This window comes from Nilaparvata lugens, chromosome 6 (assembly GCF_014356525.2).
Source record: "Nilaparvata lugens isolate BPH chromosome 6, ASM1435652v1, whole genome shotgun sequence".
Lineage (NCBI taxonomy): Eukaryota > Metazoa > Arthropoda > Insecta > Hemiptera > Delphacidae > Nilaparvata > Nilaparvata lugens.
The window spans coordinates 33806223-33829583 of NC_052509.1; the positions used below are offsets into that span (position 1 = coordinate 33806223).

Below are 23361 nucleotides of genomic sequence, written 5' to 3' on the forward strand. Positions count from 1 at the left end.
TGTGGAGAGATTTTGCTTGGTCTGAAATTAATAGAGGATGATATAATGTAGAATACTTTTGGTTGACATAGAGATTATAAAGTAGCTACTGAAATTGATTGTGAGGTGAAAACTCTCAAGACTCCAGAAACAATCAATAATTCAATTGAGAAAGTTCATTGAGAATGTTTCTATAATTATTGACCAACCTATCTACAATCCAACTTGCAACATAAGTTATCATAGTTCATTCACGGTTTCTATGTGTAAACTAATAGATGTTTTGAAATAAATGTGTATACTAGAAAATGATTGAACTTTAGAAAACTAAATTTTGAGATTGCATGAGTCATGATAAGGTTTATGACTTTCTACTCGAACTTGAAAAAATGATATGAAAGTTAATCAACAATACAACACAGAACAATTAGGAATGCAGCATAATATTATTTCAGAAATTAATCAATTAGGCCTATACTAAAATCAAAAACCAAATTAATATAACAACTATTTATCACTCTAACCTTTTAACTGCAGATATTTAACATTCTTGGAACTTCCATACTGATTCCTTGGGCAAAATGTACAAAATCCTTCGTCCTAAAACAAGAGAAATCATCAAAGTGAAACAAGGAAATCATCTCTGAAACATTTATACCTATTCATTTTATACATTATACATCATACCTATTTCTTTTTTAGTTTCTGTTGTCTATTTCTTAGATAAATCCAAATTTTTATTGTAAAATAATTTAAAATAGTCCAAAATAGAAGTGTGGTATCTTTTTTTTGAAATTAGTAAAATAATAGATGAGAAATACAAAATATTAAAATATTATTTTATTGATTTCAAAACAGGGTACTATGATAAATTCTATTCTATAAATAAAAATAAGTAGCCCTGAATTATAAAATTACATTGTAGAATATAAGTTATCATAATCATTAGAATCAAATTACAAAATAATATTTCTCTATGGAAGTAAGATTGAATGCTTATGATTATGAAGAAAATAATATAGAAACTCTAATTCAATCTCCATAATTTTAAAATCATGAATGGGATATTTTGTTTGTTTTGAGCATATCACTATGATCAAACTCCATGATTGAATAGAACACAAAAAATTCTTCTCTGACTCTGAGCTAAGCTTGAGCTCTGGATGATGAATTAAATCAACATGTTCATGAGTTAATGAATGACAAGAGAGTGAACTTTGAAGACTATTGGACAATGAGTAGAGCATTTCCCACGTAGGTTATTTCAACTCGTGTTAACAGCAAACTAGTGAACAGAAAGAATACTGCAGGCGATAGTGTATAATACTCGTATAGTATCATTGAGTCCCTATAGAGCCGCGTCGCCACGGGAAGCCAATGCGCCAACCCCAAGGGATTACGTCCTTGATTCTTCCACTTCGGTGCTCCTCTTTGCTCTTTTGTCCTCCCCGACAATTTGATTCCCCTCCAATGTCCTGGCTTCATATCCCTGTATACGATTTATTCCATCCCGTTTTCACCAGTCTCGCTGGGATCACCTCTATGATTGTTTAATCAGGAAATCCACGATCAGGAATCTGATCGGGTGGTTTGTCTCTCAATCAATCATTCAATCAATATAGATTAATCTGGATCAGGAATGTGATCGGGTGGTTTGTCTCTCAATCAATCATTCAATCAATATAGATTAATCAAAAATTGTAAATTCTCTCTAGACTTTTTTCACTTCTACGTTAGGTTAGTATCATCATGAAGGAATAGGTTTTCCAGTTCCTTTTTAATGGTGAGCCAATACGCTATATATTTTAATACTTCCAAATAATATAATATTCAATCAAAACTTAACTCTATGAGATATATTTTTGACCTTATGGGATAGCTAAACATTTTTTTTAATGTTATTTTTTTAGAAATACTGTAGGTCTACTGTAATAGATTAGATTATAATATACTGTTGTGAGTCGGAACAGGCAACCTATAAACCTTGAATGGAAGAAGAAAAAGAAGAAGAAGAAGAAGAAAAAACAGTAGGACATTCTGGGTCTCTGCGTATGAACAGTCAGTCAGAAGTGTTGAACAGTCAGTGTCACGCTTTGGAGTATGAGAAAATCAACTATTAACATATAACAGTTTGGTTAACCAAAGTTCTAAAGATTTTAAAGCTTTAGATAAGTTGTAATAATTCGAGTGGTAGTGAGGCGTGCAATATTGCAATGGTCACCGCTAGACATTAATCCAACCATAATTCGAAATTTACATTACTCATAGGCAATAATATCATATTGATTTTATTCATGTAGGCTATCGTATATCACACTGCTACTTCATCTTCTTCAAACTGTACTACATACTTTGAAATCAGCATGCTGCGTTTTATTGATGGAGTGTCACCATCAATGACTTATTGCACTTAAGAAAATTGGAAACAATATGGAGATGTTAATTTTTTGAAAAAAGAGTCTTCAAAGCAAACAGTGCTATATTTACACCTAGTTATGAACGAATGTTGCAATCAACCCAATTATTTTCCAACAAACTAATCAAACAAACTGAATCCCCGGAGTCATCGCTCCATGTGAGTTGGCACGAGCTGTGGCATCATTTTTAATCAAGAGTACTTGTCTTTTGAATCCATTTCATCTATTCAATATTCTGCCTTGATAACAAAAGATGCTCATCACACAAAAACAATTAAAATCACTTGGAACTGATAATTAATTTAGTCAACATTTTTTTTTTCAAATTCAGTTCTTCATGGTATATAAAATATAATTGAAGCAATAGATAACATATAATTGAAAAGTAAAGATATCAAATCAGTTGCTAGTCTATTATTTCGACCATTAAGTGAGAAACTGAAACAAGTAGGAAGTTGAGCTATATTCAGTTCGTCGAATTTTACAGCACCAAGTTCACATTGCAGGCTGATACGCAGCCGGTGGCTCATCAGTTCTGACGTGGATCAATATTGCAAAAAGTAACATAACCTAAAAGGTTTTTCAATAATGCTTTCAAATGACAATATGTTGGTATTATTCAAAAATATATTATTATGTTATCAACTGGACTTTCTGAAAGCAACGCAGAAGCTTGAGGAACTGAGATTTTGACTAACTGGGACCCTCCCACCCGGCTGATCCGTGATCAACTGAAAACGTGATGAAGTGAATGTGACCAACTGTTGACATCAACTGTCACTTCAGTTGATGTGACCTCATTAGGAATATTGGTGGAGACGAAGAAAGTAACAATCAAAAATGAGGAGGCTATGTTGTTGGCACTACTATTCCCTCAAATAGAACACTTTTCATACCTATCCATTCCAATCATCAGATTAAAGATCACAAGCATAGAGCTGAAGTTCCATGATTCCAACGAATTTCATGAAAATGTCACTGTTGGGCATTTAGTTTTTTTCAAGTTCACATCAACTTGAACTTGTTCGTGTTGGAATCCAAATTATAAGGGATATTTATTTTTCTTATAAAATCAAATTTTGTCAGTGAAAAATTGTTTAATATTTAGAACTCTATATTATCTTAAAACCCCCAGTAACCACAAATTGTTGTGCGAATATAATTTTTGAAAGGCAGTACTAAAACGTGCGTATGACATATGGGCGTACATATACGCCTATATGATAAGTTTTAGGATGTGTAAGAGAGCACACCTAACAACACACACCACAGACTATACGAAATACCATACATTATTCTCCCAGTGCGGCAACTCATCTAACATCTTACACTTGTAAGCAATGGTTGAAGAGCCGATAATAACTTGAGATAACGTCACTTAGGGAACTTATCAAGATCTCGTATTCAAGTTACCGATGACAGCTTTTCTTTCGGCAACTTGTCATTGTTAATTAATACGATCTCTTGGAACGGACCCTTCTCTTGAAGTATTCTCCGCCTATCAATATGAATACTGGCTGTGGCTGTCAGGAGTATATTTCATTTTATAGCTCACATTTGAAAAAATGACTTTCGAACTCTTACAAGTTTGAAATTTGGAAATTTACCCTACCTCTCTTTTAGGTTATGAAATTTTGAATTAAATTAAATCAATTGAAGCTTAAGAATTGAAGCAGAAATAATCTTCAATGAGTACTGAGCTATAACTTTTGAAAAATGAGTGAAAATTATAAAATAAATCAATTTTTGTTTCTAATCAACAATATCTTCCGATTGTCACCGTTTAAATTTATGATTCGAAATCCTTCTCGATATAATTCTGTGCTCTACAACTTAAGACAAGCTAGACCGCTTTATTTCACAAAGATTTACAGGTACACCTGATAACAATGCTCCTTGTATTTCAAAAAACGCCTTCGTTTCAACCATCATCACTAACTTCATTGCCCTCACATTGACACTTCGCACAATGATATAGCTTCCTAAGATCATGTTCAATCGGAATCACTCATTGATGCTCTCAATGCTAGTATTTCCACAGACGAAGTATTTTCACAGGATTGAATGAACTAAATGGTATTTCTTAGTGGAGAGGCACACATATGGACTCAGAAAAGATCAAAACATCAAACACTCATAACTTTCGACACAATGATCTAATCTTCTCCTATACTACAGCTCATTCTTTTCGACTCGTCACGGTGGTTCGAAATTAGTCGAATTTGGTAAAAAATGGATTATTTATTCTTGAGTGTAGGGCCACGTTAACACATATTTCCATTAAAAAGAAAATGATAATCAATAATATCAAATTCTAGAAACTGTGTATCTCCATATTCCGTAACGATATAAATTGTACTTCGTATTGAATTGTGGAACAATACCTTTTTTTCATCTCCAGTAAATATAATTCATGAAAAATATATGGGCAAAGTTCAATACGTTCATCTAAAGAAATCATCAAATTGAAGATATTCCCCCTCATTTTCACGTCTTTGTCAGTTTTTCGCTACAAAACAGTGGTTTAAGATGTATTTAAGGCAACTAAGCTTGTAGAGGATAGAACTCTATACAATTTGAGGCCAATCGCAAGTTTTATCAGGTATTTATAGGTTAACAGTAGATTGAATGGAAAAGATGAAAAAAATAAAACGTGCCATTATTTCAATTGTTGTAATTTGTTGTCTGTAATTTTTCAATGGTGATCTTACGAATAGAATCTGTTATTGGAATGGAAAGAGAAGAGAATTCTCTACAATGTTGACCACATTTCGATTTTTTATTAGCGAATATTTCACAAGAAAGGATGATTTAACAATTACAATGTATTAGGTTCACTGAGCTACGGGCTTCCTTTTATTATAGGCTAATGTCTCGCCCAGTCGATTAAGACATAGGTGCACAACAAATTAAGAGAAATCTCAATTTTTAGGGTGTCAATATACATAGTACATAGCCTAGAACCACTTCAAAACGAGTATATCGCGGCTCCAAATCAAGCCAAATCGCAGCCAAATTTATATAATCTTTTCAAAGATGAAATCCTTGATATACAGTTCTACAGTTAATGTCCTATAATATTTTATTGTATATCTTCTGCATGGAAAGTCCTATATAGACTAATTCTGAGAATGGTTCAAGACCTTTGGTGTATTTGAAGGCATACTTTTTCAATGTCCTATAGTTTAATTGTTCAGTTTATCTTCACTATGTACGACTTTTCGTGCTTGATGCGCATTCAACTAACACAGTACCAAACACAGGTGGTTCAATAAAAATCAACAGGAGAAGTGCAAGTTAATTTGTTATCAAGTGTATCTGGGAATAGTGTTCATTAGATGATTATAGAATAATTTTTGAAACTTTCAACGTAATCAAATGCCGTTGAAGTTTATCGTAGATTTGATTGAATGTATAAACAAAAGTGTGATCAGGATATGAGGAAGGATTGAAGTCACGGCGAGGAGGGAAGTAGATTACACTTTACACCTCGTAACAATTTATCAAACGAACTATATTTTGGATCGATTTGCATAAAGTGAATAAGTAGACTGAGACAATTTGCTTATTTGTTATTTCTACCACTTTATGAAACAGTATTTTCATCAGATAAAACTCATTTCATGAACGACCTCGTTCTCAATGACATTTGAGTCCACTTAAAATGCAATAAAGCTTCAATATAGCTTGGTGGAGATGAAATTTCAAACGTAGTCAACTTTCAATCTCTTCTATGGATAAATTATCTAGACTGAAATTTTCGAGAGCGTCCTTTGGATTTCTATTAAATCTATTCACAATGTAAACGACTTTTCACATTCAACAAGTTGCTGTGGCATTCATTCTAATTGCATGTTGTGGTTCACGTTTTCCTCCATCCATTTGAGTTGATTGCCAATTGCTCATCATTGTACATTATCAAATCTTCGAATCTGCTTTTGTAGATAATCACACTTCTGCTTATCCAGTGACTAATGCTCTGTTAAGAAAATTACAGATTACATTGATTGCTGATTTAACAACAATATGGAAAATACGTGTAAATTGGTAGAAGTGATAATTGCAAAATAGTTATTATTTGTTGAGGTGAAGATTTGATTCAGCAATGAAGAACTATGGAGAAAAATACAATGAACATTTTTCTCTCAAAAAATCAAGATATATGAATCTCAGACCTGAATCTGAGTTATGAGAAAGATTGTTGGTTTCTTTATGAGTTCTTTGGTTTCTTTGGTATCTGTTCTGTTTCTCATTTCTCCAGCAATTTGAAAATAATAATTGATTCACCATTTGCGAATTATATTCTTGAATTGCAAGGAACAGGAATGAATATGTGTACATTTCTTCATCTTCCTCAGCCGAAGATCATTCTTTATAAATTTCTAACAATACCTAATTCAAAATTTAGGAAATTTCTCGAATTCTTCCGAAAAATGCGATAAAATAGCTTATTTGAAAAATATTTACAGTTCTATCGATCCTTCAATTGAGCCCTAGGTTTAAGATATTGAAGATCAAATTTCGAATAATGATCTTCCATTCATATTGCATGATTATTTCCTCTGTATTTTCTACTATATTCCACGAATAATGCATGCATTTATTTTCTTTGATATACCAGTTTCAAAAATCTCCTCTTTCAAGATTTTTGGAAAGTATCAAGTATTGGATGTACAGTGTAGCAACTCTTTGGGCTTCAAGGTCTGTGATGGGTCCAAGTCTATTTTTAAACTTGGACAGAGCAACAGGTAGTTGGGAAGGGTCAGTTATTCTTCCTAGGTATATGAATGCCCATTGTTGGTGGCTAGTATGAAAGTTGGACCCAAAGGCAATTTGTCAACTAAAGAGAGCACGATTTGGAGTAATGTGGAGTACTAGGCTACACATGCATTTTGGCAGGTGGTCCTATGGATTTAGGAGTTGAAGGACTATGATAATAATTGTTACAAGTGTTATTACATAGCCCCCCAATCCATTTTTACTAGATAATTTAGCATTATCTATTGATAATATAGCAGAGCTATTCACAACAACTTTCAGATGACAATGAATGCTTGTTTCTAAGAGATAGCTAATAATATGAACAAGAAAATAGAACCTTTGGAATAGTGAGGCTTAACTTACACTAGCTCAAGTTGAGCTTAATTTGGGAAAGCGAGTCTCAATCACATCATTAAGCTATCGAAATTCATATTAGGCTTATCTCATTTACCATTTGATGCATTTCAGCTACTACATAAGTGAAAATACAGCAAAAGTAAAATTACTTTGTCCAGGGAATTATTTGGCTCAGAATCAAGTTGGTGAGAAGTATGAGACGTTCAACTACCTACTAACCTACCTATAGTTCATTTGACGAGAAGATAATGTAAAAGCATTGAGAAATCATACTCTCTAGAGGTCTATCTGTCTATGGTAAAAGAAAACGATTGTGTGTGTATCTATGGTAAAAGTCAAAGATTATGTGTGTTCCGTAGACAGATAGATCTCTAGAGAGTATGATTTCTTAATGCTTTTGCTTTATTCTCTCGTCAAATGAACTATACTTGATAATGAAACTCAAGATTTGATTCGAAATAAGAATTTCGTGGTGTAATGAAAGTTTGAAGTGTAATTTTATAGCAGTTTCATATCGGGCAGTACGGGGTTGAATAATACTAGCAGTACGGACCTCTCATGGGTCCACAAACTATCTACTCCGAAATGTAGTCAACAGCAACAAGGAAGGCTCAAAATCGAGAAAATGGTCATACTTTCCAACTAATATAGAACAATAGAAAAAGGATGAAGGAAGAAATATTGCCACCTTTATAAACAATAGGACAACCCTTTCCGATCCCATCAACCTGTTACATTTCTACTTTCAGGTAGTTGGACCCACCAGAGACTTCAAAGCCACTCTTTGTTTTCAGATTAAAATTTCGCTGAACTCAAACTAGAGTGTCAAACCTGGAAGAGTTCTGATGGCATTCTAACTTTGTGAACAACTGTTCTTCTTCCTCTGATACATTAGGCCTACCCTATCGTCATCAGATGCCCAACCAGCTTAAATATATCAGATATTGAGATTTACAAATCGGGTTCCATACACAACTGCTTATTAAGTCAAACCTCGATAAGATTCATCTCAATGATATAGGGAAAGAATTGTCTTATCAAGGTATTCGCGTTAAATCTTTTAAAAATAAAGGATTTTGTAAAAGTACTCTAGGATTTTTGTAAGATTGATCTGATATCGGCTATATTGATCACGGGTATAACAATTAAATTGAGTTTGAACAAGAGGTTGTGACTCGTGTTGTATTCTTTCCCTGACGGAAGAAAATTTTTGTACACAGACCTTGGCTTGGCTCATCGAAAGAGGCAAGAGAGATAAGTAGAATACCTCTCTGTATACTTACATTGTTGTAATAATTTATAATCTATATATATAAAAGCGAAATGGCACTCACTCACTCACTCACTCGCATAACTAGAAATCTACCGGACCAAAAACGTTCAAATTTGGTAGGAATGTTCAGTTGGCCCTTTAGAGGCGCACTAAGAAATCTTTTGGCAATATTTTAACTCTAAGGGTTGTTTTTAAGGGTTTAAAGTTCGTCTTTTAGCATGTATATTCTTCTTCTCCCAATCTCTTAATTATAATTGAAATGTCCATATCATATGTTACTATAGAACTATAATCTAGATAGAGTACCTCTTCGAAACAGTTGTTAACTGGCAACTAAATTAATAATTTTGTCAGGTTGGCATTAAGTTGAGTTGACTTTTTTAGGTTGGCACCAAGTTGAAGATTTAAATGCATTTATGGCGGAAAAATTGATTGGACACTGCTACTTCAATCCTGGAAATATATTATTACTAGCCGTCAGGCTCGCTTCGCTCGCCATATCCGTTTAGCCAGACGTTTAGTCTGGACCCCCTACTGGATTGTTCTAACATATGATAAAAATGCTCAAACGAAAAATGCAGTCGAGCGAAGCGAGCCTGCTGATGTCATTCTTGGACGATCCAGTCGGGGGTCCAGGGGGCGGAGCCCCCTGGCTAGACGGATATGGCGAGCGAAGCGAGCCTGACGGCTAGTTTTATATAATTTTTCTCAAGTAGAATAACTATTTTAATGATGGAATAGAATAATAATCATAATCAAATTGAGGAACTACGAAGTAGCCTACTCCTAAGTTTTCAAGAGTATTTAATAGATTCATACTAAATCTAAGAGGGGTGGGATTTTTTGTTAGCGACAAGATGTAAAGTGGTGGCGCTTTCGACTGGTCTCAGTGGGCTTACGGCTCTTGAGTGGAAAATAAAACGATCAAAACAAACAAGAGTGTCGGCATCCATCCGACATCAGACTTATCGACGGATGGGTTGGAAGCCTGTGATTGGCTGCTCCCAGACAGGCCACACCCCCAGCCAATGGGAGAGCCAGTTGGGCGCAGGACCAGTTCCGCGAAAGGGTCCAGGGGAAGCTAAGAGTATCAGCTGGCTTAGTGCAAGCCTGAACTTTGTTGCTGTTAGTTGCGTCGGTTCGTTGCAAAGGTTGATCAGTTGGTTCGTTGCAAAGGTTGATCACAAGGGAATAGTTGTTTTGCTAAATATCTTCAAAAGTGCTATTAAAATCACATTTATCATTAATCCACCTACGACTACAACTGGATAATCCAAGTTAACAGACACATACAAGCTGCCAAGAATGTTTAGCTGAGACGTTGCTCGTGGAAGACAGTTGATTGTGAAGAAGTTTTGTCTCTATGCCTAACCCGGAGTCTGGCAGAGGATCGTTTGATCATCTATGATCAAAGTCTCCTGCTTTGCAGACTTCAACGCTCTAGGAATGAAGGTAAGAAGAGTGTTTTTTATTAGAAATTGTTACATAAAAAAATTGTGATAGAGGATGTACGTTCAGAGAGGTAATAGAAAGGTAGTTCATGATCTACCTAAACTTCTTACAAGTGAATTTCACAGCTTTTATTCAGCTGCAGCCAATGATATCCGTGAGCCAATGATATATTCACTATCTCAGGTGGGTTCCTAACCACATCAGTTTTTCATTTATTTTGCTATAAAGGTGCGTACAGATATACGCGTCGTGAACATGAGCAATATTCATTTTTAATCAGCTGACTATATCTGTATTTCTACAGAAACGGTAAGATACAGATGTAAAAAGCTTAGCATCAGCTGATTAAAAGTTAATTGCTCATGTTCGCGGCGCGTATATCTGTACGCACCTTTATAGCAAAATAAATGAAAAACGGATGTGGTTAGGAACCCACCTGAGATAGTGAATATATCATATCATTGGCTCACGGATGCACACGGATTCGAGTATACATCTAGCTTTAAAAAAATCGGTTCAGTGACCAACTTGAATGATTATCATTCAAGATATGCACATGGCAGAAATTACCATAGAAAATAATGAACTATATACATTGGAAGACCCTCATATAGACACATGCTCATGAGAGAAATTCACATGAAACTTACACAATAGGATTCCGATTCACTTGAGATTGAAATTGGTCTCCGATATACCGTACTTCCAACACTTAATTTCTTCTAGTTCAAAGGTCATCAGAAATTTGGAATGATTTCATAATTTTCTTATATTATAGTCTTACAGTGGAATGGAAGCCACCTGTAACAGCAATCTATAACAATTTCCTCACCCAAAGAGGAGAGAAGTATAGCCTAAATATTTCAGTCATGAAAGGATGAGTATTTGTGAGATGGTGTATCTCAATATTTTCAAAAATGTGCAATAATATTTTCAGCCACAAATAAATAATGGTCTAAACACTAGACATAATATGAAAGTAGTATGCTCTTCTTTTGATAGAGTGTTGACAGTCTTGGTAAATTTTATGCAGCTCACTAAGATACACTGACTGAATGCTGCCTGTATTCATTAAGAGAATGTTATGAGATCTTATTGAGAAAATCAGAGAATCAGAAGATCAGAAAATCATTCAGCCGATTTTGTAAAATGAAAAACATTCCCTCAATGGAGGGAAACCATATATTTGATATATTTGACATGTCGTGCACCGTTTGAGCTGTGATCATCAAATGCGGTTTTATACGATGAAATAATAATAATAATAATAATAATATAATAATAATAATAATAATAATAATAATAATAATAATAATAATAATAATAATGATTATAATGATAATAATAATGATATCAGCGCATTCCTAGAGCTCTTGATACACCTTGATGCTCTTGATATTAGATCTGTCTTCAATATTGTCTTGATCTGCTCAATAATACATGAATTAAGGAACTAGATGCCTCACAAAATAATTACATTATAAAGAGAATGGTTACTAGTATATGTGCTCCTCATGAGATAAATTCTTAATTGATATTGTGAGAGAATTAAACTTCATAATTGAATAAATTTTCCCTAGTGTCACAAATGTTTTCAATTCGCAATAAATTTTAGAAGTTTATTCTACAGTGGCGTAGCAAAGGGGTGAGGGAGTTTCCAGGCTACAACCCCCCCCCCATGAGCCCGAAAAAGAGGCCTAAAAATCCAAGATGAACCCCCCCATCATTCATCGAATTCCACTGGTGAAGTCCATAGGGGGCCCAAAATTTTTGAACAAATTCCCCCATTTCAAAATCCTGACTACGACTACTGATTTATTCATTTTGTATTATGTAGGTATCTTCCAGTCTTAAAATATTATTTTTGTAGGAGAGCCGCTAACAATTCTGATCCCTCTATTAATTAATCACTTAATCACTAATTTGTGAGAAATCTGGAATATCAGAAATACCAAAGCTGTTTTTCATGCTTTATTCTTGAATGAAAATATTTTTTTTTATTCTGATTTTCTATTGTACTTTCCGGTAATCAGTTCAACTATGAACCAGACCAGAATCTTGGTATTACAGATAGGAGGCCTTGCACTATTAGCATAACATAATTATTATCATCTCTATAATATATATCAAAAAAATGTTTTACACCTATTTAGATAAATTTTGTGATGTAACAAGTAACCAGTAAATTGATTCAAATTCTATCAAAGTGCCATTGAACTTGAAATAATGTATGTAATAATTTTATCCAGATCACTTTGGTTATACTGTATAGTTGACAGTCACAATATTGTTTTTCAAATTTTATGTGTTTATTATTTCTTGACATAATTCACATTTTTGATAACTTCACAAAAGTTATTCGTATGAATCATATTAATGTTACATTTTATGGCCGCTATGGCTTCGTATAAAATGAGCGCTGCTATCCAGAGATTGTCAGTTTGGTGTAAGGGTAAGCATTCCTGACTGGCAATTGGGAGGTACCGGGTTCGATTCCCGGGCTGGCAAATAATTTCCATCTAGCTGTTAACCCTGTTGTCAATGTCTGCAGTAGCAGAAGTCTTCGGGGTGATTTTCAGCATTTATTTAGGATTCTCGTTAAATAATAATTATATTAAAAAAATACTACAAAAGCATTAAATTTCCCGCTCTTAAAATGTATAACTCGAAACAGTAAAGAACTATCGGTACTAATTTTTCGGAAACAAATCGATACTAATCATTTATAACATGCATTAATCATAGACATCAATGTGAAACATTTGAAAAGATTATCAATTTGACGATTCAGGTATTGTAACTTGACTCCCCAAGGAGGTATTTCACTCACTCAAAACTGACAAACTAACAACAATAATCTTACAAAATACCTATAAATTCCTATCCTTTTCCTATTTAGAATACTTTTCAGTCATCACTAACAGTCAGAGTACTATTACCTTACAATAGTTGTAAGACACTCAAAAACATTCGGGAACTTAATAATAGCATGAAAGAGCTATTTATTACCGTATATATTTTCCCGATATAATAAAAAAATCTCTATTGTTATACCACAAGACGTCAGTGATGATAATAACACCCTTGTAGTTGATTAGAATAGAATGAAACATGCTCAATATTCTAAGTGAAGTTTATAACAAACTAGCAGGTAACCTGTACTCCGGAAGGGTCTGTTCGAAGCCCAAATAGATTGAATTCGGTTTTATAGTCAAGAAGTCAAGTCAATTTAGCCATGAAAAGGGGGTTTTTAGAAGAAAAAACCCGATCATTGTGCCAAAAGTTATGAGTGTTTGAAATTTTTATCCTTGAGGTGTCCTTATGCGCGCCTCTCGACGAGGAAATACTAATTATATAAATAATTAATAGATGCACCTAATAAATTAGGTGCATCTAACAAGTTGAAATGGAAAGAGCATATCAAGATGAAAAGGAGCGAGCTCAAATACAGTAAAATCTATTGGCTGTTGGGCCGACAATCACAACTGTCATTGGACAACAAAATATTGACTTACAAATTCTAAAACTTGTCTGGACGTATGGAATTCAGCTTTGGTGCTGCTCTAGAACATCTAACATCAATCAGAATCAAACATTTCAAAACAAAGTACTGCGGAACATGGTGAATGCGCCCTGGTACATAAGGAACAGCGATTTGCACCGAGATCTCACATCCCCTATGTGACCAGTGAAATAAGACGATTGGCAGGGCAGCCCATCATGAGTCACGTCTTCATCAACACGACAACAAACACCGATTCATCCAAGACAGCACTGAACTCACAAGGAGGTTGAAGAGAACAAAGCCCTTCGAGTTGGTGTAGTGCTAGTGAAGTGAAAGAGTATATTAGATAGAAGTGTAGCGAAATAATTTAAATTAGAGAAATTATAGATTAGAACTTGAAGACTTCAGCAATAAAAATTAATATTTTAGGATAAGAAATAAGAGAACAAAATTAATGGTTAGTCCTAGTGACTAGTTTTAATAGAAACAAAATTAACAAGTGATTCTGATAGAAGATTATCTTACTAGTAGGTCTGTGAACAGTAGACCTCACGCAGTATACTCATCCACAAGTACCTGATTGAAACTATAGACCTTATAGAAATACAACAATAGACTGGCTTCTTTACACATCAGTTTAGTCACTCTTGTCAGCTGATGAATAATAATTCTATAGTCTGATTGTACTTTCCTTGCCCTATTACCATAGGTAAGAAAAGTATTGCTTTCCGAAAAAAATTAAGGTACCCCAATTTCCAAATTTCTATACTTTTCAAGGTCCCTGAGTCCAAAAAAGTGGTTTTTTGGTATTGCTCTGTGTGTGTGTGTGTGTGTGTGTGTGTGTGTGTGTGTGTGTGTGTGTGTGTGTGTGTGTGTGTGTGTGTGTGTGTGTGTATGAGTGTATGTGCGTCTGTGTACACGATATCTCATCTCCCAATTAACGGAATGACTTGAAATTTGGAACTTAAGGTCCTTACAATATAAGGATCCTACACGAACAATTTCGATCTGATGCAATTCAAGATGGCGGATAAAATGGTGAATATGTTGTAAAAAACAAATTTTGATATCACTTATCAATTTTTTCCTATTGAACGTCAAACTTTGCCAAATTTTCTCCAAGTTCATCGGATTTAAAGTCATTTTATAGTTGGAAAATTGGAATTTGGCGGTACGGCGCCAAATGTCCAAATCTTTCTGAACAATTTGGTACCATTTTCATGACTATTGGTTGGAAAATAGCGTCCGAAACACGCTAGAACGAAGTGCCTGTTTCAGCCCTTTTTCCGAATTATCATTGCTCTTAACTATCATAAATAACGCTTTCCGGAATTCAGCGCGAGAAAACCAGAAGAAATCTGGGCGCCCAGACAAGCTGTTATATATTCTTCGCATCCTATTTTAGTGCATAAGTTGCATTCGATGAGGCATGCAATTTATAGTCTACACAGCTGCTGATTTTTTACCAATGTACATTGAGATATTGAATTGCACTCGTCATGGCATGCGATTTATAATCCACACGATAGCTGATTTATGATGAATAAATAGTCTGATTTTTACTCTAATATTGGCGTATGAAAAAGGAGGCTCTTTTTTCCTTTTATATTATCCTTGAAAAGCAAAATTTCCAAAAACCATGTATATACGTCGATGCGCAATTTAAATACCTGTCAAATTTCGACCTGTCAAATTTCATGAAAATCAATTACCACGTTTTGCCGTAAATGCGCAACATTTAAACATGTAAACATTTAAACATTTAAACATTCAAACATTTAAACATTTAAACATTTAAACATTTAAACATTTAAACATTTAACATTTAAACATTTAAACATTTAAACATTTAAACATTTAACATTAAACATTTAAACATTTAAACATTTAAACATTTAAACATTTAAACATTTAAACATTTAAACATTTAACATTTAAACATTTAAACATTAAACATTTAAACATTTAAACATTTAAACATTTAAACATTTAAACATTTAAACATTAAACATTTAAACATTTAAACATTTAAACATTTAAACATTTAAACATTAAACATTTAAACATTTAAACATTTAAACATTTAAACATTTAAACATTTAAACATTTAAACATTTAAACATTTAAACATTTAAACATTTAAACATTTAAACATTTAAACATTTAAACATTTAACATTTAAACATTTAAACATTTAAACATTTAAACATTTAAACATTTAAACATTTAAACTTTAAACATTTAAACATTTAAAACATTTAACATTTAAACATTTAAACATTTAAACATTTAAACATTTAAACATTTAAACATTTAAACATTTAAACATTTAAACATTTAAACATTTAAACATTTAAACATTTAAACATTTAACATTTAAACATTTAAACATTTAAACATTAAACATTTAAACATTTAAACATTTAAACATTTAAACATTTAAACATTTAAACATTTAAACATTTAACATTTAAACATTTAAACATTTAAACATTTAAAATTTAAACATTTAAACATTTAAACATTTAAACATTAAACATTTAAACATTTAAACATTAAACATTTAAACATTTAAACATTTAAACATTTAAACATTTAAACATTTAACATTTAAACATTTAAACATTTAAACATTTAAACATTTAAACATTTAAACATTTAAACATTTAACATTTAAACATTTAAACATTTAAACATTTAAACATTTAAACATTTAAACATTTAAACATTTAAACATTTAAACATTTAAACATTTAAACATTTAAACATTTAAACATTTAAACATTTAAACATTTAAACATTTAAACATTTAAACATTTAAACATTTAAACATTTAAACATTTCCGGCTACGATTTTTTCATCTTTTTGGCCTTATAACTTTTAAACGGTTGATTGAAAAAAACCGTGCTAATCATGAGCTCATAGAACATTATAAAAAAATTATAACTCATAAGTCCTACTAATTGAAGATGGAGAACTCCAAATAATTTCATTCTATTGGAAATTTCATAATCTGAAAGAAAAACACGAGTGATTTTTTTTATCCGATGGTTGGATTTGGCGGAAATAGCTGGAAAATTAAATGAATAGAAAATACCAGGTTTTGGGGCATTCTGTATTTAGCGCAAGGAAGTTTTGAAAGTAGGGATGTCAATCCCGGGATCCCGGGATCCCGAATCCCGGGATCCCGGTCCATTTTTGATACCTAACAATCCCGGGATTGTAAACCTGAAATTTAGAATCATATTTTTCCAAAAACAATTCAATATGGAATTTATTTACGGTGATGGATATAAGTTTTTATAACTAATTTATTGTTCTAAGTGTTTGACCAATTTATTCTACAGGCACAGCCTACAGTTGCATATACATAATATTGATTGTATACTGTACTCTGTACTGGCATAATAGAATTCGCATTATCAGTTCGCAAAATTGGCAGAATGGTTGTTGATTGGTTGTTATGTCTCTACACTCTTGTTTCTGTTTACACAGCACCACAATTACCAGTCTAGACGGCGCAATATTTGCAATAGTGCTGATGGCATTTCCTTGGAATGCATTCCGAACTTTGAAAAGACTTCAGAAATCAGAAATTAAAAAGCACTAACGATTCACTCTCTGCCTAATTATTCCTCTTCTCTTCTCTTCCTCTATCATAAGTAGAATATCTAGTTGAAGTAAATATTATAGTTGGCTCTACGAAATTTCATTTAGTAGTGTAGTGGTTCTGCTTTCGCGTTGTTTGGTCGGTATGGCGTTACGGTCTTACAATAAAAAGTATTCTATTTTATTATTAATACATTATTAATTCAAGTGATATCAATTCACTTCACAGTATTTGACGTAATTAAATTGTGAGCTCTATCCCGTCCTGATGTAGGATAGAAATGCTTTTGTTCTACATAAAAAAGACTCTGATGAGTTATCTTGCTTTCCTCAGTTCTCACTATCATCTAGGATACAGCAAATCTAAGGTAGGACATGAAATAAAACAGTTACTCCTAATCTTGAAAACATTCAAAGGAATATAATGTTCAATTTTAATATTATTCCCAAGTTTTTTTTTTTCATTTTAATAATAGCCTCTCCCTCTTTAATGGGCCCTTTTTCATCTCCACACCCTGTTACTGAACATGTAATTGAGGAGGAACAATTGGTTAAAAATGCATATAACTGATTTTTGCCAATCCCGGGATCAGTCCCGGGATCCCGGGATTGATATTGGATAATCCCGAAATACCGGGATTGGAAATCAGTCCCGGGATTAACATCCCTATTTGAAAGTGATACATTTTTTGAACTTCTTTTAGGTGTCCAAACAATATATCGAAAAATCATAAATTATAATATTTTTTGCAATAACCATTGTATGTAATGACTAGACTATTCATTGGAAGATTGGACATGTTGAAAGTGTTATGTAAAGTAACAAATGTAATAATTCACAATAAAAACGATTTGATTAGTCTTTTATCTTACGTAAACCTTGTACCACAAATTTAAATAATTCGTTTCAATTAGAAAAATTATAATTGATTGATATGAATGAAAATACGTTTATAACCGTCCTCGGTAAATTAAGAATTGTTATGCAAAATTTCAGTAATCAGTTAAGTTGTTAATCAGTTCAGTAGTTCGTAATAATGCGTCAATCGTGTGCCTATCCTATACAAGTATAAGGCAATAACTTTTCTTTATTATATTATAAAGATTATATAGACTGAATGAAAAATTCCAATATAATTTGACATAAAAGAAGATGAATTTTGCTTCCTGAGATTCATTACTTATTTAGTCAGTGTTCTAGTCTTCTTTGACTAAAGTCTGAGATATATTACTTTTAACATGAAGAGGAGAAACTCATTTCTCCCTCCACAGTTTGTAGCGTAGACACAGACAGACATCCTGCACACAATTGGATGCGCCGTGTCATTTTGCTTCATGCTCTTGTGATGAAAACAATATTATACCTGCTGACCAGTATATGACTGGTCAGTATATGACCAGTGCCAGCAATAGCTGAAGGGGAGTGTTGGTGCGTCGCGTTGCAAAGCTCTCTCATACAGACACAAAAGAAGGAGAATGCTGCTAGGTAGTGGGAGTGATTAGTGGAGGATAGAGCAACGGACCTCTCAGTCTTCGAGAAAGAGCCGTGTTAAAAGTAATTTCTCTCCCACTTTAGTTTTGATAGTTTTGAATAAATCTAGTTGGATAAAATTTGAATGAAGCATAAACAAAAACTAAGTGATTCGACTCAATTTCAAAATGATTACTCCTAGTTTGTCAGTGCGAATAAAGTTGATTTATTGAGGAGTCTATTGATAGAGCTTGAGAACTTGATCTTCAATCATGAAGGTAGGGGTATTCCAAAAAATGGAATAGGATCCTCTCATATAATATAAATATGGGGAATCCATGAATTAGGATTCCAGAAAATGAATTATTACCATTTTGGAGTGATCCGTGGTCTAGTGGATAGAGTGCTTGCGTAGCAGCATAGAGATCCCGGGTTCAAACCCTCTCACAACCAAAAGTTGTTTAACCAGATCACTCCCGTGTTATCGGATGGGCACGGTAAACTGTCGGTCCCGGCTGAAGTATGACAGTCGTAAGGCCCATTGACGGCTTAAATTATATATTCAGGCGGTGGGACCTTCCCGCAAGGGACTCCCCACCAACAATAGCCATACGAATTTACTTTTACTTTTACCATCTCAAGGTTTTCTGGATTTACCGATAAACAGTAGACTATAGGCAACAATATTTTTACAATACTAGTCATTATTATAGGGCGTTTTCACAAATCAATACAGGTTTTAAATTTTTTTTGAAAAGGGTGATTAAGTTTAAAAAACTTATGCTTTTCTACACTGTATTTGGAACTTATTTTATCCTTCTTTGAAAGAAATCGCTCCTGTGTTTCAGGAAAAAAATTAATTTGATTCAATTGTGAGCAGGTTGTGGTTGTAATGGTTGTTTGTAAATGGATTTTAGTGGAATTTTTGTTCCACTCGAATATATCCTACAGGAACTTGAACTACAGATACAGATACATACAATATATAAATACAGATATTCAACTGCTCTAAGCTATGTGAGTTGTAGGCCTACGAGGATGAGTTGTACAGAAGGAGATGTACTATTACAGTACAGAACAAAATTATCATGTCTATCACAGTGGGACTGATAAACAGTGGTGGCTCGTGGATTTCAAACTAAGGGAAGCCTAAAGACCATAATGCTCCAAAAATAAGATATTTCCCTACAATAGGCTATTTATAATGAACACATCATTCAAAATTGAAACTTCAACAATAATTCCAAATAGAGCATATGTAATTGAGTTTTCAGGCTACTCACATAATTTATGAAGAATCCTATTTTTGGTCACTTTCTTTCCACTTACTAAATTGAAACATAATTAAACTTTTCACTTTCAACTCACGTCACTAAAAGCATTTATACACTCTGACAAATAACTTTCATAAGGACACGAGCGATACAGCAGTAAAACTGAACACATAACCTCTTCAACAAAGCAGCATACCAAAGAGAAAATGAAACTAAATATTTCTATTAAAAATTATTGATAATATTCTCATTTATCCCATATTTTCATTTATTGTATACTTTTGTAGTTATCCCATTTTCATTTATATAAATATTAATATTCTATTATTCTCTGGTGCAAAACGAACTGAGGTGCTGAGGTCTGCCTTCTTCTTCATCTTAGTTTATGACGGACTCAGATTCCAGCCGGGCTTCCTCTAGAACTGTATGTTGTGTCTGCCTATATTCTATTATATATACATGTGTTGTCATGGCAACCGCATTTTTCACTGTACTATTCTATTCCTGTCAGACTCAGCGTTCAATCAGGCTTCCTTTGGCCATCTATATGCCTTCTTTGCTATGCGTTCTACTAAGAGATGTATATCATCGTATAATCGTATCATGTATAATCATTGTATATACCATCACGCTTCCCGCCATCATTTAAAGCTTGTTTTCTACATTCTCTCATTAATGATATGTTATGAAATCTTCTCAATACCAATAAATTATTCATTAATAATTAATATTCCAAATTTGAGAATCAACAATATCAGCTGAATAATAGGCCAGTAGGCCTAACAACAATAAAATATTAGGAAAATACGAGCAAATATCGGAGGAAGCCCGGCTTCCCTTGCTTCCTCTGGCGGGCCACCACTGCTGATAAACTTAAGTTATTGGATAGGGGTTTAATGGTAAGTTTTGGGAAAATATGAAATATTATGCATTTGATGCACTATTGCCCGGTTGCAGAGTCGCTACATAAAGTCACCCATAGTTAACAGAACCATTAGTTAACAACTCGCCCATAAATAGATGTTCGTTGCAGAGTCGTTTGCCAGACCCCTGTTAGCTATGGCTCTGATAAGGCACACACATAAGTCACACTACTGTTCATACCACTTTTTGCGTGGTATGCTTCTATTCAACTAATGTATTGGCAACGGAGAGAGAATCATCACTGTGAACAGTTCTTCCAAACCTCCAGTCGGATGACGTCACAACATGGCGCTTGTTTATCATAACACTGCTGTCTGCTTATTTGTGTTGTTTATGTTTGGAGGTTACGAATGAAGATCTCAGACTAATTTGTAATTATTTCAGTTGGTTTGATTTTTGATAGCTAAATGAATGAATCAAGTAAAAAAAAATTAGAGGTAGAATTAAAATAAGTGACTGGTGTATTTATTATTGTATAATATTAGTTTAAAAAAATATTTTACCAGAATTATTTCATTGCCTTCTGGCATTTTGATATATCTTGGAAGCAAAACAGCCAGTTTACAAGATATATTTCTTATGACTCTGCATACGGTGCTTTTTATTAAAATTAATAATAATTGATTATTCAAATTCATTAAATTATTCAATTTATCAAAAATTGCATTACATTTTCGTTCAAGCTACTCTGATAGTCAATGATATTTTATCCAGTTTATTTACACTTTATCTACAGATGCAAATAGTTGACGTTATTATTATAATGTAATCATCAACACTATTATGTATGATCATTTTCGTTTGTCTTTTAGAACATGCAAACAAGTCAACCTTAAAATACACTTGGCGCGAATGTATAGTGGATTTATAAGCACGACTTTGGGTATTTAAATAAAGAGCACTTTTAGTTATTGGTGGCCTCAGATGACGTCATCTGCTTGTGGGTTTTTCGTCTCTGCAACGGAAAAACCTATTTGTTGGCGTGCTGTTACCTATCCGCAGAGCAATAGCTAACAGAACGTCTCTGCAACAAAATTGGCCTGTTAAATAGTTAAGTCCGCGCTGTTAACTATGAGCAACGTTATTTGTCGTCTCTGCAACCGGGCAATGTGCTACTCAGAAACGTTGAAAATTATTGTATAGCAATGAAACTTGACCGGTTGCAGAGTCGACAAATAACGTCGCCCATAGTTAACAGCGTGGACTTAACTATTTAACAGGCCAATTTCGTTGCAGAGACGTTCTGTTAGCTATTGCTCTGCCAATAGGTAACAGCGCGCCAACAAACAGGTTTTTCCGTTGCAGAGACGAAAACCCTACAGGCAGATGACGTCATCTGAGGCTACCAATAACTAAATCTGCTCTTAATTTAAATGCCCAAAATCTTGCTTATAAATCCACAATACATTCGCGCCAAGTGTATTTTAAGGTTGACTTGTTTGCATGTTCTAAAAGACAAACGAAAATGATCATACATGATAGTGTTGATGATTACATTATAATAACGTTAACTATTACAAACTGTAGACAAAGTGTAAATAAGCTGAATAAAATAAAATATCATTGACTATTTGAGTAGCTTGGACGAAGATATAATACAATTTTCAATATTTATTTAAAATAATAAATTATTATCAATTTCAATAGTAAGCACCGTATGCAGAGTCATTAAAAATATATCTTGTAAACTGGCTACTTTGCTTCCAAGATATATCAAAATGCCAGAAAGCAATGAAATAATCCTGGTCAAAAAATTTTTTTTTATTAATATTATACTATAATAGATACACCAATCACTTATTCTACTTCTACCTATAATTTTATTTTACTTAATTCATTCATTTAGCTATCAAAAAATCAAACTGAAATAAAATTAAACTGAAATTAATTACAAATTAGTCTGCAGTTTGCTAACTACCTTATAAGACTTTTACGATCTTGTTTCGTAACCTCCAAGCATAAACAATACAATAAGCAGACAACAGTTTTGTGATAAACAAGCGCCATGTTATGACGTCATCCGACTGGAGGTTTGGAAGAACTGTTCACAGTGATTCTCTCTCTGTTGCCAATACAATTAGTTGAATAAAAGCATAACACACAAAAAGTGGTATGAGCAGCAGTGTGACTTATGTGTGTGCCTTATCAGAGCCATAGCTAACAGGGGTCTGGCAAACGACTCTGCAACGAACATCTATTTATGGGCGAGTTGTTAACAATATTGCTCTGTTAACTATGGGTGACTTTTTGTAGCGACTCTGCAACCGGGCATAGGTGTGCCGCAGCACTCAACTGTGACGCGAGATCGGCCAGGTGTGTCGCGAAACGTCTGACTGTA

The 23361-nt window shown here is 33.4% G+C and overlaps 1 protein-coding gene across 3 annotated transcripts in view; it reads left to right on the forward strand.

Moving 5' to 3' along the window:
* The window catches only part of LOC111052593 (LIM/homeobox protein Awh), a 247677-nt gene that overhangs the window by 96373 nt on the left and 127943 nt on the right, over nt 1–23361 (forward strand). The window contains exon 1 of one of the 3 annotated variants that reach the window (XM_039430660.1): nt 9869–10239. The exons of 1 other annotated variant lie outside the window; for it this stretch is intronic. In XM_039430660.1, coding sequence (XP_039286594.1) covers nt 10192–10239 — 48 coding nt within the window. In that variant the 5' untranslated portion in view covers nt 9869–10191. Of the gene's footprint in view, nt 1–9868; nt 10240–23361 lie in introns of those variants that run through there. One more of the 3 variants, XM_039430659.1, reaches the window with a different exon arrangement.